This window comes from Cinclus cinclus, chromosome 3, assembly GCF_963662255.1.
Source record: "Cinclus cinclus chromosome 3, bCinCin1.1, whole genome shotgun sequence".
NCBI classification, from domain to species: domain Eukaryota; kingdom Metazoa; phylum Chordata; class Aves; order Passeriformes; family Cinclidae; genus Cinclus; species Cinclus cinclus.
Genome location: NC_085048.1, coordinates 92153288 through 92171171, shown reverse-complemented (window position 1 = coordinate 92171171; position 17884 = coordinate 92153288). Strand labels below are relative to the sequence as shown.

At 36.8% G+C, this 17884-nt stretch overlaps 1 protein-coding gene across 4 annotated transcripts in view; it reads left to right on the top strand.

The window, feature by feature from the left end:
- ESRRG (estrogen related receptor gamma) overlaps nt 1–17884 on the top strand; it is a 359449-nt gene that overhangs the window by 304004 nt on the left and 37561 nt on the right. For 3 of the 4 annotated variants that reach the window (XM_062490429.1, XM_062490430.1, XM_062490431.1), the window contains 2 exons: nt 6377–6487; nt 10759–10920. In XM_062490429.1, the coding sequence (XP_062346413.1) occupies nt 6377–6487; nt 10759–10920 (273 nt within the window). Of the gene's footprint in view, nt 1–6376; nt 6488–10737; nt 10921–17884 lie in introns of all 4 variants that reach the window. The other variant, XM_062490432.1, reaches the window with a different exon arrangement.

The window sequence follows — 17884 nt, the reverse complement described above, 5'->3', positions numbered from 1 at the left end:
GGAAAACTAAGGGGATTTAATTTACGTTCTTTTGTGCTTTAATGCATAAATGACAGTGCACAAAATTTCAGGATGTAGATGATTAGTTCACGTGAAGTTAATGTACCTTTCAAGAGCAGTTGAATACTGAGCTGTGTAAGTAATGCATTTATCAGTTCTTTTGTCAAACTGAAAAAAACAAACCGCTGGGCTTTAACTTAAGAGATGTGTTTATCAGTTCCTTTGCAAAAATCCAGCCTTCGCATCCCCTCCTCCCAGGACAAAAATGAAATTTTCAAAATACTGCTTGCATTTGGTTGTCTAGAAACTTGGTTTGCTATTAACATAAGCAAAAATCTGAATTATTGGTTTGAAGCCCTTGTTTTGCAAAAGCAGCGTTTTTCTCTTTCAATTTTTCAACCTGGAACGATTCACTAAGTATTTTAATTAGCCCAATTATTTGGGTTTTTTTAATAATAAACTGTTTTTCACAGGTCGTTGCAGAGAAACAGATAAATTAAACTTCTAGTCACAGATTAAGTTAGATATTAAAGTAATAAACACTGTTTTGTTTTTCAGTCAATTATATGGGTCAGTTAATGAATTAATTGCTTTATAGGCACCTCTTGAGAACAGCCAATTTTATCCCACATTAACAAATACTTTTTGGTACTAACTGAATGTAAAGTAGGAGGATGATTTTTAGACTTCCTGTCCTACTCTAAATAATGTCTTTAATTGTGGAGATGGCTATAGGAAGACAAAACACTAAAGCCTTCCCCTGCTGATTGTTAATTCACCCATAGAGCAGGAAAAATTTAGTGTGAGTCATAGCTTGTATCTTCTTTGATGAATTAAGGCTCTGTTTTCAAAATATTATCTGCCCAGTAGACACACATTTTACATTTCTAGCTGAATTTTTACCTGCCTAAGGTAAATACTCCAAATACTTTGTACACTGATTGCAGAAGCTCTTTGGCATCTTTGTAATTCAGCACATAAAACAAGTTTGCAGATCCAGAAAAAATGATAGCTCATATTATGTTGTTTCTTCAGCTCTGTTACTTTTCTGCATTTTTCCACTGTATTGAGAGAGTTCTTTCACAGTTTCAAATATTTTTTCCACTGCAAATCTTTCAGACTGCAGGGTTTATGCACTGGACTCTAACCCTAAATTATAGAGGTTGCTGAATTGTCTAAAGAGTATCTGGATGAGTGTGCATTCTTAAATCTCAATACATTCTGTCTGTGTTCAGACTGGAAAAATCAACTACTTTTTCTGGTTTATGTAAATAAAAACAAAACAGAGTTTATAGTATTCACTGAAGTTTGCTCAGCAATCTTAGAAATAATCACAGTATGTTCAAGTGAACTGGAACACTCCAAAAGACATTGTCCTAAAGGAGAGACACCTTAGAACCTGCCATTAAAATTATTCTTGTGCTTTCCAGTTTTGATTTTATTCTGGGCTTTTTTTACCCCTGCTACCAATGTTCCTCTAGAGCTTGGCAAGATGCAGTTATGTGGGTATTCATTTTTACCTGTCTCACTGTTGAAGACAGTGCTGGGAATCTTGCAAAGACATCTGTAGAAAATGGACTGTTATCCAGTTACATATCTCAATAAATGAGATTGTAATATTTATTATACATATCAAATGCTGTGTTAGAGGTGGAGCTTGCCAGAGTGGTGGTGATGTAGAACATACCAGTTTGCCATGAGACTGTTATGTAGGAGGAACAGGAAGGGAACAGAATATGAAATTCCTGAAGGAAGTCAAAATTGCACAATTGAGTCTCATTTCAAAGCTGCTTTTTACTGATTAAGTAAATAATATTTTTTTCCAAAGTAACAAACTCCTCAATTAAAGGTAGTGAACAATGTCTTAAAGGCAGTCCTGGTATTGGTAGGACTTGATTTGAAGGATTGGGTAATGCCTTCCACTGTAAGTTGAGAATTTCTTGTGGGTATGGAACTCTGAAGGACAGGAATGTTTATGGGTCAAGTGAACAAATGAACACTGGAAGCTTGTAGCCAAGGTAAGAAGGAGGGGATTGGAAAAACGAATAGAGATGGATGATAGAGGAGTAAATAGTGGTGGATGATAAAAGGAGTAAATAATGCATTTTTAATATGCCTTGGATCTGTATAGAAAATGAGATGACATGGTTAAATAGTATTTTCATACTGAGGACCTGAATTGCAAAATCAATAATATATTGGGGTATGTGCAATCCTTTTGGTTATGTTGCGTCATCACAGTGGGTATCTGTCCTGTGTGAGGTCTTCAAGGCAGCGTGAGAAAAGGACCACAGAATAGGAATAATAATTTACATTTATTGGCAAGGGAGAAACAGACGAGGAAATACAGATAAAATGAATTCATGTTTGCCTGTGTTGCTTAGATTTAATAACCTGGTGGGTGGCTCATGTAGCCCATCTGCTCTGGCCTTCAGTTGTTGCTTTGCAAGGCTATGTGGACACATTTAGTGTAGAGTAAGTGCCCAATGTGATTTTGTTATATGTTGTGTAGCATTTGATAGAAATTATGCAAAGATTATGTAAGGAACCCGGAGGTAAATTTTTTTTGTAAAAGCTTATGTAGTGGCTATATAAACCATTTATTCCCTCAAGAGTAGCTGGAGAATTTATTTCATTGTATCAGTATGTGTAATTGCTTTGTTTTCAAAAGTAGCTATTGCATTGATTTCGTTTCCATCTCTCCCTATATTACAACTCTCCAGCCCAACCCTCATCTTCTGAGATTTGTGAGTCGTGTAAATCTCTGACTACCCATCACTCCTGAACAAATGAGTTCATGAGTTGTGTTTGTCCTGAGATGTAAAGTGAACGTGTTGCACTTCAACGTTGAAACTGCTGTCTTAACTGATGGCAACCCTGTTCTTCCCATTTCTACCCTATGGTCATCCCTATTTTTCCCATTAGGGCTCTTGGTGTTGTTTCTCTCTGTTGAAGGCTTTTCAAATGAGCTTTGGGAAGGGTGAAGAATTAACTTCCCTGTCTGTGGTGGAGCTGTGTTCAGTGACATGAATGGATGTTTTGACCCTGAAGAACTGTAATTACAATACGTACAGTGCAGTTCATTGGGAGATATTACACATTTTTTTTATGGGTGAAGTGGGTATCTTTTCACTTCATGGTTGAGGACTGACTGGGTGAGTGAACTGAGATACTGAAGATTTTGTGAAGCCAGTATACACAGCAGAGCTGGAGAAGAGGTCTACTTAATTTCTCCAGATGTCACAATATCCTTCTTAATAATTGAATACAGACTGTATGGAATTCAAACAGTTACATCTGTGACTGATACAAAGCTGCTCCTTCTACCCCAAAGGAGGATTTTTGTGGGCAAAATTATTTTTATTTCTTCTCTTTGTTATTCTAACAAAGGAGGCATCAGTTGGTAATGTCATGAGAGCTACTGTCTTGATAAAAAACCTTTATGTAATGAATTCTCTTGTACAAGCTGTAGGACTTACAGAGGACTCTGCATGCATGTATTCCAGAACCTCTGAATTTCAGTTTGCTACCTGCCAAACTCTTAAGATCTTGTGGAATATCAGATGGGCATAGCTTGTTAAGCAGTGTCTTGCACTCTGTTTGCTTCTATAAAGACCCTTGGGAAGTAAAATACCACACAGGGTGTGTTAGACTATCAGAAATTGAATCCCAAGTATCTACTTTCTTATAAGTATAGATACAGAAAAATATAGATATAAGATATCTTACAGATAAAGGAAATATTATGAGCCAAAATTATGGTAAACTCCATCAGTTTTCATTGAAGGGTTATAAAGCTCTAATTTATAGTCTATTGATGTTATGTTATGAAAACTATTTTCACGTAAAAATTTGAATTAGTTCAATTATAGACTGAGGTAATTCTAAACAGTGCAATACAGTTGCTCCCCAGTTATCTGCAAGTTGGGATTTTTAAAAAGAAATGTACAGATAGAGCAGTGCATATTAGGTGAGGACATGGATCTAAGTGAAATTTTGCTATTGTGACATTTTTATGTGTTTCCTTCCATTGAGTATGTGAATGACTTGAATATGTATCTCATCTAATGCAAAGGAGGTAAAAAATATTTTTTTTCCTCTTGGTAGATTTATATTATTTTAATTTAAGCTTTAGTTCCATTACTTTTTGATTAAACATACTTCTGTCTGATGCTATCCATCTTTTATCACTATGAAATCTGTTCCCAAGCAGAAAGAAGGATGGCATCTGAATTATGCAGAAATCATTTTCTATCTATTTTTCTTCAAATGCTGGGCAGTCTTTTTCATAATCCCACCAATATTGCATGTCACTTGTCCTAATCCTCTGCCTATTTCTGAATATTCAACTATCAGACTTTGGTCTTTTGCTGTTTGTTTTTATGGCAATGTATCGTCCTGGATGTCATTTGCTTCAGTGTAGCTCAAACTCTCGATTCAAGTGTGAAGAACAGTGAGTTATCATTAGTTCTGAAAAGGTTTGAGCTATCAGTTTTTAAAGTGGTCTTGTAGTTCCTGCATTTCTAAGTATAACTTTAAAGAAATAAAACCAAAAATAACCATACTCTGTTGGTTAAATCAGCAAAAATTTTATCAAACAGCTTACCACAAATCCATCACAAGTTACATCAGTAGCTGTCATGAGTAAGATTTCACTCATAATTGTGCACTGACCTCTTGGGGTATGTTGTTCATTTGTGTTACTATTTAAATTGTGATCCTCATAAATGCAACCGGAGACATACAATGAGAAATGTACTTCTTGGATTTGATGGACTGACATACACAGTCTTCTGCAGTAAACCAGGTGAAATTTCACTGTTAAGGTAGAGATGATCACTACTCTCTTTCCTAATCAGCTAAAGCTATTGAGCACTGTTGTGTACACCTCACTGAATTAAAGTTGCAGGTGTTGGTTGTGCCATTAAAACATTAAGCTTCTCCTTTCTGTGTTAGTACCCCAGGAAATATAAGCAAAAAAGAAACAAAACCACCCCAACAATAGCTGGGCTTGGATTTCTGGCTAGTTGGCAAAACTGTGTTCCTTTACCAAAACCTAGCCAATCCTTTTTGGTTTTTGAGAAGGAAAGAGGAGTGACAGATGTTTCCTGGTAGCTAGTGTGTACTACCAGTGCAGGTTCAGAGGCAGCACATAAACTCAGTGCTGTGTTCTTCTTGCTGTGCACATGAACTGTAACTTCTTTGGTGGTGGCTTCCCCTGCTGTCCAGAAGCCAGTTCTTGAGGTATTTTGCGTGTAATGGAGAGATCAGAGGGATGGGAAGTACAAGAGTGGGGTATGATAATAGCAATAGAAAACACACATAGAGGGAGGAGAGCTAAAATTGTCAATGAAAGTGAGAAAGTGAGTTACACTTTGTTACATTGCTCACAGGGGCCATTGATACTTAATGTGTCCTTGCATTCTTGAGTTGTTAAATCTGTGTCATCAGGGACAAATTTTGCACTTGGTATTACATGTCCTGTTGTCCTGCATATGTGCCAAGTTCTTCAACTTCCGTGTTATGTTACTGCTTGGTTTTAGTCACATTCATCCGGGTTGTCTGGAAACCTGCCTGGGTGACTCAGAAAGAAATAAAAAATATTTCCTTGTTTTGTAAGACCTGCTGCCTTTGCACCCTTTCACCTTGTTTCATTTTTTCAATGAGAGCACCTGTAGCTTGTTTCAGGAAGGTAAAATCCTATATATCCATACAAACCAGGCAGCAGAATGCTGTATTAAAGGAATGAACAGTATGGAGGTAGAACACAAATGTTAATTCATCATTGATAACATCTAAATGAACAACTATACCATTTCTTTCAAATCCTCATGAATAATTTCAGTCTTTAAGCCACATATATATATATATATATATTTATTTTACTAGAGATACTTACTTTGTATCCTCTTGGCCAAGTTAATCCATATTAATTTGGTTTTGACTATCTCAACTGTATGCAGAACTCATTGTTTCTAGTGTTCTAATTCTCTGTACTTCTGTGCTCATAGTGTTACGCTTCTATATCCATGGTGTTTATTACAGCTTTGAAATTCTGCTTCTGGCAAAGATGACTTAAGATTAGTCTCTTTCAAATGGAAACTAAACTCGCTAACTGTTTTTAATAATATGTAAAAATGAATGAATGGTTTTAAATGAACAGGAAATTATGTTGTATACTTAGTCTTGCATGTGTGGAACTCTAAACTGCTTGCAAATACTTGTAATGCTGATTTCCCATGCTTTCTAAAATTAATCTTTTGAAATAAACATGCTTTTAATATAAATATTGGAAGGCAGGAAATAGAAGATTGTTACCTGAAAGGCATGCTCATAATGTATTTAATTACATGTTTGCTTGTGTTTCCAAACGTAGGTGTGCGCCTAGACCGAGTACGTGGAGGTCGCCAGAAGTACAAGCGCAGAATAGATGCAGAGAACAGCCCATACCTGAACCCTCAGCTAGTTCAGCCAGCAAAAAAGCCATGTGAGTACACCACATACACTACATTTCTTTCACAGTACAGGCTACTGACTCCTAACCCTGTTTGCTAAGCTCATTCTGAGTTGAACAAGGGTTTGGTCAGAAATACTACCATGAAAACTATATCGATTTGGCTGTTAACAGGTTTTGCTTTAAATATGCTCATCTTTCTCAAGTGGAGTTGAACAAAGAGTGTTTTTACAGGTGGAAGTGTATAAAAGCATGGTTTATGCAGTGCAAATTTTACATTTACAGGTTATCTTTATTTTCAGTGGTACATAAAATGGTTCATGCTGTGATCATTAGCTCATTGAAGCTTCTACTTTCAGCTTTCACAAGAAAGTGATTTTTGTAGTTCTCACTAACTAAATGAGTTTGACTGCTCAACCTCCCAATGAAAATACATTTAGAGCCTCATTAATTTATACCTATAGATTAATGCACTACCTAGCATTAGATTAAAACAGCAATATGCCACACTAATAACAAAGCAGAAAGTGGTAGTTTGGGTTTAATACCCTCTTGGATTTTTCTTTTTCTTTGTTTTTTTTTATGTTTTAATAATGTCCTTGATTGTATCTCGCCAAGCTGAAATTAAGAGAGAAAGAGATGATCATCTCACTGCTAAAATACAAGTTCCATCCTCTTTGAGATTAACTAAAAATAGTTAGGGGTTTTGCTTTGCAGCTTATATAAACTCAAGCAGTGACTGTACTAATTCCATGAAGTAAATTTAATAGCATTATAGCTGTATTGCAAGAGGCTGGTGTATTACCCTGCAAAGACACACAGGCTCTGTGTCAAGTATTATAAACTCTTCCAAATTCAAATGGGAGTACAAATGTCCAGTTGCTCCTGCTGAGGAGGTTAATGTGCTCCTAACATGAATAAATAAGCCAGTGAAATAAGGAGGACAAATTGCTTCTTGTCTTCCATTTGCTTCTGCCCCTAAGCCTCTGACAACACACATGTCACTTTTAGCCCCTTGAAAATACCTGGCTGGATGGAAAATGGAATCTGTTTCCTATGCTGTTCCCCAGTAGGGGACAGTGCTGTGTACAATACGTTTGAGCATATGGGGATCTGGAGAGCAAATAAACAGTCTTTGAACTGTAAGTGAAAGGGCATTTTAGCTGTGTCAAAGAAAAAACAGCCAGTTTTACATAAAATTAAGGCTTAAGTGAACATATGGCATAGTTTCCTTTTGCCTTTCCAAAAAACATTATGCTGATTATATTCCTTCAATTGTCCAATCTGGCATCTTCTACTCAGCCTCCATAAGCTGTCCCACTGTTCTGTAAATACAATCTAAGGCTGCACTAAGCAGATTTTGCACATTATAATAAAAACTTTCTGATAATACAATAAAATTTAATAAACTCTAATGCTTAATTTCATTAGAGGTTTAGTTTTCCTGGGTGCACAGATTGTCAGTTTTTCATTTACTTGATATTGTCATTGAGTAGAAATGGTGATAGACTAACACACCAAAAAAAGCTAAGACCAAACAGACCAGAAAAAAAAATCCAAAAGCCCCAAGCCCTCAAGATATGAACCTTAAGAGGTTAATGCAGTTGTACTGAAATACAAGAATCTCTGTGTAAACTCAAGATTATTGCAACATGGTGCATTACATTAACTATAAGGCAATAACTACACCTATTTCTGTAAGCTCCAGTTGTCTGAGATAAACTAACCTCCTCATAAATCATTACTCATTATCTGAGTGCCTCCCTCCATTTTCCTTAGCTTGTCCAAGTACTATAATAAACATTTTTAAAACTTAATTTTCAAATCCGGGCAGGTAAGTGTCTGGATTTGAAACAGTTGAATCGGTTTTGTGTGGAAGTAGCCTGGGAGATTTTCTGGACCCTGACTGATAGTTTGTGCATAACAAAGGCACAGGAATGAAAATTGGGTTCTATTGATTCTAATTAGGGAAACATTAAATAAGATTTACCTAGAAACAGTGCTCATGGCTATTCAATTTCCTGAGTGATGGAGTTTTCTAAGTACATTCAGAATTTTCCTATGTTGTGTGCAGATGCATGTGCCAATCCATGTTACTTTTTCCCCCTGTAAGGAAAGAGCAGGTGTTTGGAGGAATCTTTCCTCCACCTACTTCTGATCTCAACTGTAATTTTCCAGCTTTACCGCAGAATTTAATGGCCTGCCCGTAGATTTTGTTGTCTGTAAAAATAAAGATTTGCAGGATTTTGCAAGTCCTGAATCAAAACGGACAATATTCCTAAATCATCTATGGAATGTCATTGGTGAGGAGTCTCATACACAAATGAAAGTGGTTCTTCGGCCATTTCTTCAGCTGCGGGGGAAAAAAACCCAGAACTTGGGGATGAGAGTGCTACTTCATTTATCATGGTTTAAAAACCTAAAAAATAGAAGTCCTCAGCTGCATATGTTTGGATGTTAAGAAACTCTTAATTAATTTATGCTATTTTCCTAATCAATTTAAAACACTGGAATTTTGAAAGAAGTAATGTTATCTTTTCCCACTTACGTGTTTTCTGTGTGAAATTGAACAGGTTAAGAAGAGATTGTTTAAAAATTAAGGAAATGTGCAAAGGCTGTTTGCCAATATAAGTTAACACTACTGTCTGTCATTTGTAAGTAAGACTAGAATTCCTCATTAATCAGTTTGTGTATTTGGTCAACTATTGAGATCAAAAACTGTGTCCATTGGCGTAGTTCCTATAGTTCATATAAAGCATGACTATGTCCCCTTGCAATAAAACATGCTTGATGTGGTAGTTTTCAGTTGGCCCTTGCACTTATTATATGAAGGTGTGTATACATACATACATATCATATATATATATATATATATCTATATATATATATATCTCACAACTTCTGACACACAAATTTGAAATATCACAAAAATTGTAGAGACAGTAGATCAGAATCAAGGAGTCTGTGTCATTAAAGAGCAGTAAAGTTTCAGAAATCTGAATGGAGTGAGCACTTTATGGAAATATGTCATGGACTAGTAGGGATCCTCTCTGACACTGTTGGGCAAGTCACATCCCAGTCAGCTTCCATTGCAGGAGAGCAATGTGGTCTGTCCTGTGACTTGGTCTACATGCAGATGGGGAAAATGATACTAATTCTGGCAGCGTTCTCTGTAGTCAAAAAATACTTGGTGTTTTCTCACATTGCAGTCCCATTTATATCAAGCTTTATAATGTTTTATCTTACCGAAGGGAGCAGATTCATGTAAAATCACTGAAGGGTACCATTTAGGCTTTAAATTCTGGTGGTGCATTTGAGGTCAAAAGATGTACCTACCAGGAAAAGTACAATGTAAATATATTGGGAAGTATAGTAATGTACCCTGTATTAAGAGGCTTAATGAATTTGTCCTTTTCCCATTTTTCAGTTCAGCCTTCTCAGAGTAATAAATCAGACTCCTGTGTAAAGTATTTCCATTGTGCCTTCACCTGGATATAACACTCATATTACGTTTATCCTACTTACAGAATAGCATCACTGTATTGTAAATCTTCTGGAATCTTTTCTTTTTTTTTCCTCTCTGCATTTTTCCATATGACTTGATTACTCCAAATAGATGTCACAAGTCAACTGGATGAAAAAGTAAATATTTAACATGTGAATGAAAATGCTATATAGATAAAAAAGCAGTGTGTGACTATGATAAAGTATCATTCTTTGCACAAAACCAGTTCTCTGAGGTAGAGTTTGTATACTTTCGTAGTTGCTTAGTTTTGCACTCTTTATTCTCTTAGATTTTAGTGTTTATGCCTGTTTAGAAATGAGGAGATCATTAGTCTGGGTTTGTGGTATTTGGGGTCACTGACAGAAGTTACAGACTCCAGTGATTGACCAATTGCATGTGATGTTTATTCACTCAAAAATACCCTTGGCTTTAAGGGGTAGGGTGGGTTGCAGGTAATTATGTGAAGGCAAACGTTTCTGTTTGAGCAGTACAAAATATGCTATGATGCATTAATCTTTTTGTATAAAGTCTGTAGTCCAGTAATAAAAGGATCATGTATTTCTATGTTCTATTGAATTTATTATCTTCACAACATACGTGTCTGGCTTGATAAACACTGTTAATGGATCAGATTTGTTTGTGCTTTAACCACTCGTAGGAGGTCATGAAGTTACAATAAGATGTAATTAGGTTCAGTGTCTTAAGACAAATTTTTGTGCACTTTGAAGTCTGAGCCATCTGTTTGAAGTGTAGAATGATGCTACTGGTGATCTTGTAATGTTCTGGACCATTTTTGCAGATAACAAGATTGTCTCCCATTTGCTGGTGGCTGAACCAGAGAAGATCTATGCTATGCCTGACCCCACTGTTCCAGACAGTGACATCAAAGCACTTACCACTCTTTGTGACCTGGCAGACAGAGAACTGGTGGTGATCATTGGATGGGCTAAGCATATTCCAGGTACATACAGTATTTATTGCAAATACATAATGTACAGAAATCATCACATTGGTTGTTCTGTGCTGCTAAAATATACTATTTTGTTTCTCTCCCTACAATGCATAAAGTTTTCCTAAGGCTCCAGAATATTCCCACAGAACATAGTTTAAATGATCATGCTTCTTACCTTGGAAGTAGTAGTGTTGTTGCTCTGAGTGTTGCCATGTTAATAAGTTTCACGTGCTGCTTAGAGAATTACTTTTGTTTCATGTATTGGTTTTATTAAGATAAACTTCCCTTGCTATCCAGAGCATTAGCCTGGCATAAAGGGTCATGCAAGTCCTCTCCTCTGTAGTCATCTGATTCAGCAGTATTTGAATCAAAATCTGGCTGCTCTGTTAGTAAATGCAGCACTACTGACCACAGGAGGTGAAAACTTCAGTTATATTTTGGCAAGACACAGGGAATTGTTCTCTACACTGTCTGATCTAGTGTGAGAACTGAATTGTGCCAGCAGCTCAGTACAAAGAACTGAATTGACCCAAAAGTCTCCTTTCACAACTTAGTATTTCCTTGGTCTGCATGGAGTGGACTGCAGTCTGCATCACATAAATGCATTGATATTATAAAAGCTGACTGGCAATCTTATTAGCAAGAAAAATGGGGGTCATCAAAAGCAGTTTCTCAGAAGATGAGCAATTCCTTCAGATAACATTTCAGGTATATTTTTGCCCCTCCCCAATGCTGAGGTCTTTATTCCTGCTCTGTGAGCTAGCAAACAAACTTACAGAAGTCTCCAGGGTTCTCAGTCTATCACCTTTCACAAACAGTAAAGTCACACAAAAAAAGGTCAGCTTTTTCTCTTGTTTCTTAAGGTATTTTTCTTTTCCAGTAGATGATTGAGCTTGTTGATGTGTTTTCATCAGCTCATTAGTTTTCTAATTTTGATAGTGGAGCCTTATTAAGCATGAGAGTGGATAACCTTTAATTCCTCAGAGTAATACGTCATTCTCATTTTAGATGTAATTTTGGGACACCTTAATAGTAGAATAAATAATCCAGTCAGTTGTTTGTTTATCAGAGATAAAGATATTTTATTTCTAGTTTCAAAAGAAATCTCAAAGAAATATTCTTGCCATTTGTCTTTTTTTTCCTGTTGTACAAACCAGTTCTTCTGGGTCATCTAGGAAAATATAAATACAATATATATGTATATATATATATATAAATACAATCAAAGAATAATAATAATTTGTACCTCTATGAGGTTGTTTTTGTTTTGTTTTTTTTTTTTTTTTTTTTTACTTCAGAGCAAAGAGAACAGCCTACAGACTCTAAAATAGTCCACTGAAATTTAGTCATTCTCTGTGCCACAAACAGTGTATAAACAAGCCCTTGTATCACAAGCAATGTTTTTCTGGTACAGTTAACTTATTTCTGTCTCCTTAAACTAGTTTGTCTTTATGCTTTGAATGCTACAGTAATTTCTTTAATCAAATTGATGGAAGTCCCTTTCCCAGCCCACACTGAAACCAATTTATTGGTCATGATACGCCGGCTATGTTGCTAACAGTCGTAACGAACTGTCAGGCAATATCGCAGTGCAGCTAATTTGAAGTCATTAGGTGTGCAGCGTTCAGGCAACAATTTGTTACAGTGGTTAGGAACACAGCTGACATTTCTGAATGGCTTTGTTCAGAGCAGTTCTAGATGAGCCCAAGCAAATTGTAAACTAATTTAAACATCACTCTGTATTATAGGAGCTACTTTGTCTTACACTGGTTGCTAATAAAGCACCCCAAATTAAGTCAAAATGAGTTAAGTAGGTGAGCTTGAGTTTCATCTTTGGAAGATACCTAGATCACCTTAACCAAAATAGAGTAGCTCTCAAAGACGTCAGTCATGCTCCACAGCAGCTGCAGGGGAACTTTTGTCAGTCTGATTTGTGAATATGCTGCATAGCTTGGATTTGGCTGGAGAGACAGGAAGAGCAGAGGGACAAGACTGAGCAGCCTTTAAAGTGATGGCTTTGGTTATTGTGGAAAAGGCACTGGATGCCATAAACTGGCCCTGAAAATTTAAAATCTGAAACACTTGAGGAACTTTCCTGCCACAAGACAGCATTTTGGTACAGACTAAGCTCAAACCACACCAACAGTGGAAAAACCACCCTAGGTAAGTGTACTTACCTGATTTCATTTGCAAATGAGAATTTGAAAAAAACAAGCAAAAAAAACAACCCAGGAAATAAAGACAATCTTTTTATAAGTCTTCAGGTAACAGAGGACAATCATAAATTCTGTGTTTTGTGTCTGCCATTTGATCACAAAAATCTAAATGTAAGGGGGATGGACATGCTGAAGGGCAAGTATGTTGAGCTTTTGTAGCTTGGTTTTGAATGTTGGAGTATGGCTGAACTTGGAATGCCTACTCTCAGCTAATGTGTGGCACAAAACAACTTCTGGAAGAGCCTGGATTGGTGCTTGCCTGTTTGCGAAGCTAAAAAATGGTACTGTAGGCAGAAGAGAACAGGATGGGGAAAAGGATAAATAAGGAAAGGGGTGCAAATTGCATAAAAGTTCACTGTAGCTTGGCAGACTAGGTAAACCCTTGGTGTAAATCTTGTAGAGTCGATTAATTATACCAGTAGTGAATTTGTGCCTAGCACAGCAAAGCAGCAATCAGCAAATCTTTCTTTACTATAGTGATTTCTTAAGGTTCAGTGTAATTAAAGGCCCTTATATATCAGGTGCTTAATAACTAATAAAGATCTCAACTCTAAAGCATTGCATTGTAAAATTTGTCTTTGTGGAGGAAACCAAAGCAATGTTTTTGCTCTTCTGAAAAAAAGTATTTTAATAGGATTATCTACAAAAAGGTAACAATGCAATATTCATTCTGCCCTGGCCAACCGTTTCCCATTTCAGTCACAGGCTAAAAAATGTTTTCAGATTATACAAAGTTCAAGTCCTTTCATAAAATCATTAGTATTTTTGTGGTATTGGAAATTTTCAATAGTTGCTTTTATTGAACAAAAAGTGTATACCATCTACAAAAGGAAATATTGAAAGAAAAATATATATGGAAAGCCTTTATCAGTAAATAGAATTAGTCTCCTTGCATTTATAAATCAAATAAATGGAAAGTGTGTTGTTATGAAACATGACCATATCTTATCTGAAGAAGAGAAAGATCACAATGGCATTAGGAAATGCTTGACTTTAGTTAGAGAGGCGTAAGGGCACAAGAACAGATGATGGTGCCCTAATAGCCCTTTTTAAGAATGACAGGGCCCCGCCATTAGCATCCTTTTATATCCTTGGAAATTGCTCATGCCTCGCTTTTATGGTTCCTATCTGCCTGACTCTTTTTTATTTCTCTTTCAATTTCATCCGCGCTCGGATAAGCGCATGCTAACACAATATGATTGAGCTGTAAAATGGAACGCTGTCGCCTCTAATCTCTTTTATGTAGATATGGAGGTACTTCCACACTCCACTTCATTCTCTCTCCATTGTTGGCCTTTTTAGAATGTGTTGCCGAGTAATGGAAGCTCAGTCAAATATTAGAGCTAGGTTTCACAGGGTGTGATAAGAAGATTATCAGGCCGGCAGTCAGATCTATTGTTGTTCTTTGTGTCAGATTAAAATATTCTGATGTACTGTAACTTCGTTAGTAAAATACTGAAGATACTTAGGGGGAGAGAGGCTGATGCTGCTTCATCTCCTGCCTGATGAGACAAAACTCCGATTAACTGACCCAAATAAACTGTAAATATATTAGGAAGCCTCTGCAAGACTATTGTATTTATCTTTTAAATAAGGAAACCTTCCTTAATTCAGTATTGTCTGGTAGTTGAGTTTCCTACCCTTTGCACAGTATTTTGGGGAGTTTCCATGTCACTGGTTGCATTATATTAATTAAACTTTCACTATATAGGGTGGCTCTCTGCTGATACCTACTCACAGTTCCAGTCATTTTTGCACAATTTTTGTAACTCTCTCATTGACATTCACCAAAATGTGCAACATTCTTTCATATTAAGTGGAGGCAGCAAACATTAAGCTCTTAAAAATGTGTATAACAGAAAGCTAAAGACAAAATGTTCTCTACAAAATTTGCATGCGTGAAAAAACATCAACTAGACCGTAGAAATCAACTTTTTGCACTTAAGATGAAAAATTTATTTGAAAACAGTAAATCAGACTAATACATCAAAAATAACTAGTTACATTATTTAGTAAAATAAGCCTGCTTGTCTCCAGCTGTTGTCCCTCTTTCTGTTGTTAGCAAATAGCAAAACTGTTGTTTTGTCCCTGTCCCTGTGTTGTTAGCAGTAACAGTGTTCAAGGAATGGAATAGTTAGAAACTGATACACTGGTGCTAGTGTTAGAAGAAAAGACATTGTTTTGATGCAACAAACACAAAGATGTCTTGAATATTTTAGCGTTAATGTTTTATGAAACATTGTTGTCCCAGCATACTCTTTGTGGAGGACAATATTTAAGCTTTCCTTTCCAAAGCAGCTCTCAGGGCTGTAGTTTGACATTCTAATACTGAACAAGAGCATGATTTGCTGCAGAGTTGTCGTTTCTAAAATGCCCTTTTCTCACCATGTGTTTCAGAAATACCACCCCATGTAGGTAAAAGTACAGAAAAAAGTTGACCACAATCACTTGTGTGGATTGTTATTGGGGCAGCCCATGGAGAATCTCAGCTCTGCAGAGGGGACAGGTGTCTTCCTGTCTGCCTGTACCCTGCTGCTGGAAAACTGGGTTTTTGTGCTCAGCCTTCCCTAGTCCCTTTCGCTGCTAGCTGGATTTAGGGCCATTTCAGACACAACCCTGCAGCTTCTGGGAGCACCCCATCACAGGGTGCCTGTCCCTCCATAGACAGCTGGGCATGTAAATGATGTAAATGTGGTGTTCACTGCTCATGTGACATGGAATGGAGGATGAGTTGTGAGGTGCTAAGAGGTTGGCAGGAATAATGACTTGAGCCTCCCGGGGAATCCTGCCCTTTCTCAAAGTGCTAACTGGGACACTTTATCAAAAGCCTGGTATCTGCCCTTCTTTTAACTCCTTCTACAAACATGCATTAAGTACAGAAACCAGACCTGCTTTTCCTGCGAGGGAAATGTTCTTGAACTCACAACTAGTGTGACATGTGATCTAAGGCAGGCCGTTCCCTGGGCCTTGAGGGTAGAGATTTCAGCCAAGAGGTTTCTCAAAAACGAATGACTTCCTTGACCTCTGGCCCTGAATTGTACAATATGGGAAATCAGCAATTGGCTGCTGGTTTTATTTCTGAGCATTAGCGTGGGTGGACCACCCAACACTGCCAGTGTTTAGATGACCGTGTTGATTCAGGTTTCTCTAAGCAGAATGGGACAGCAGTGTGCCTAAAATGCCAGCAGTTCATGTGTCCTGGTATTTGAAGTGCTAGCAATGGTGGCAGTTTTCAGTTTTTCACTTTGTGAAAACAGTATCACGGAGAAGGCTTAAGTGATCTAGCAAAGCAGGGAGGAAGAGGTAGGATAATGCATGAATAAACACGTCCACAAGTCTCCTTGCATTTTCAAAACAAAGCGATGGTCTGTAGTGTGGCAAAAGGTAGCAACCAAAGGATCTGTTCAGGTTTTTAAAAATTTTTAGCATTCCCAGCTGTTATACATGTGATAAATGGGCTGAAGTCAGGGGCAAAATATCAGCAGATTTCAGTACAAAAATGTTGTGGGCTTTGTGTACAACTAGAGATGCACACACTCTTAAATGTGTCTGCTAGTTGCACTTCAGAACTGAGAGAGACAGCACTGGAGAGGTGAGAAAGTTTCTAATAATGCTAGATGTGGATGTCCTGGAGTAAAAACAGTACTTCAGTTTCCAAGTTAGTCACTTCTGGCATTTTTTTACTTGCATTAAATTAACAGAGGGGGGAAAAATAATCTCAAACATACAAACATCTCATCACCTGCAAAATATTATATGAATATAAAATAAATGTGCAGTAAAACTCAAAAAGGCACCTGAAACCCTTTCTAGTTACGGTTTCAAAATCTGCACCTATTCTTGAAAAAGCTTGTTTAAGAGTAATCATCAAAAGTATAATAAAGTTTAAAAATGGAATTCACAGGTAACAAAAGAACTTGCCCAATTATTATCTTTTAACACTGTGGGGGTTTTTAGGAAAAAAAAAATCCCTTATGTAAAATCCTCTTCTCTCAACATCAGAATTAAACAGTGACTTTGTCTTTATTCAGTTCACCTTTTATTCATATACAAGTACTTGCTTTTTTCCTTCCAAGTGACTGTCTCCTTTTGTTTTGTTGCCTTTTTTTTGTTTTGTTTTTTGTTTTTTGTTTTTTTTGTTTGTTTGTTTGTTTTTAAATCAGTCCTCTCCCTCCACCCATGCCCCCAACATTCACACTACACTGTGTGGCTGTTGCACTTTTTTTTTCCCAGTGTCCCCCTTTATCTGCCTCAACCAATCTCCAAATGAATGCATGTCTATCATGGCCTTAGCTTTGACACTCTGGATATATTGATTAATAGTTGCCCTAAGCTCCTTTTAGCAAATCAAATTTTCACTTTTAGCAAGGATTTCGCCTCTGATTTATTCAGCAAAGTGAAATGCACTAAATTGACTTTGACATTCAGGGAAAATGGCTGAAAAACAAAGAGGGGTGGAAAGAGATATAAATTGTGTGGCAGCTGGAGACTTCAAGCATAAAAGAGGCCGTTTTCTATAGAATATCACTGGTTAATTTGGAAACATGCATTTAAACAGGAGTATGAATTATTTTCTTAAAATTAGATGTTTTTTAGACTGAGGATTTGGGTTATATTAAGGTTTACTTAGCAAAATGCAATATATTCAACCCAAATTCATCACTTGCTAATCATGGTGCAAGTGTGGGACCCACTTTTGTTGCCACTAATAATTATTATGTTAAACGAGAGACAGAGAGGTTTCTGAGTAGTTTTAT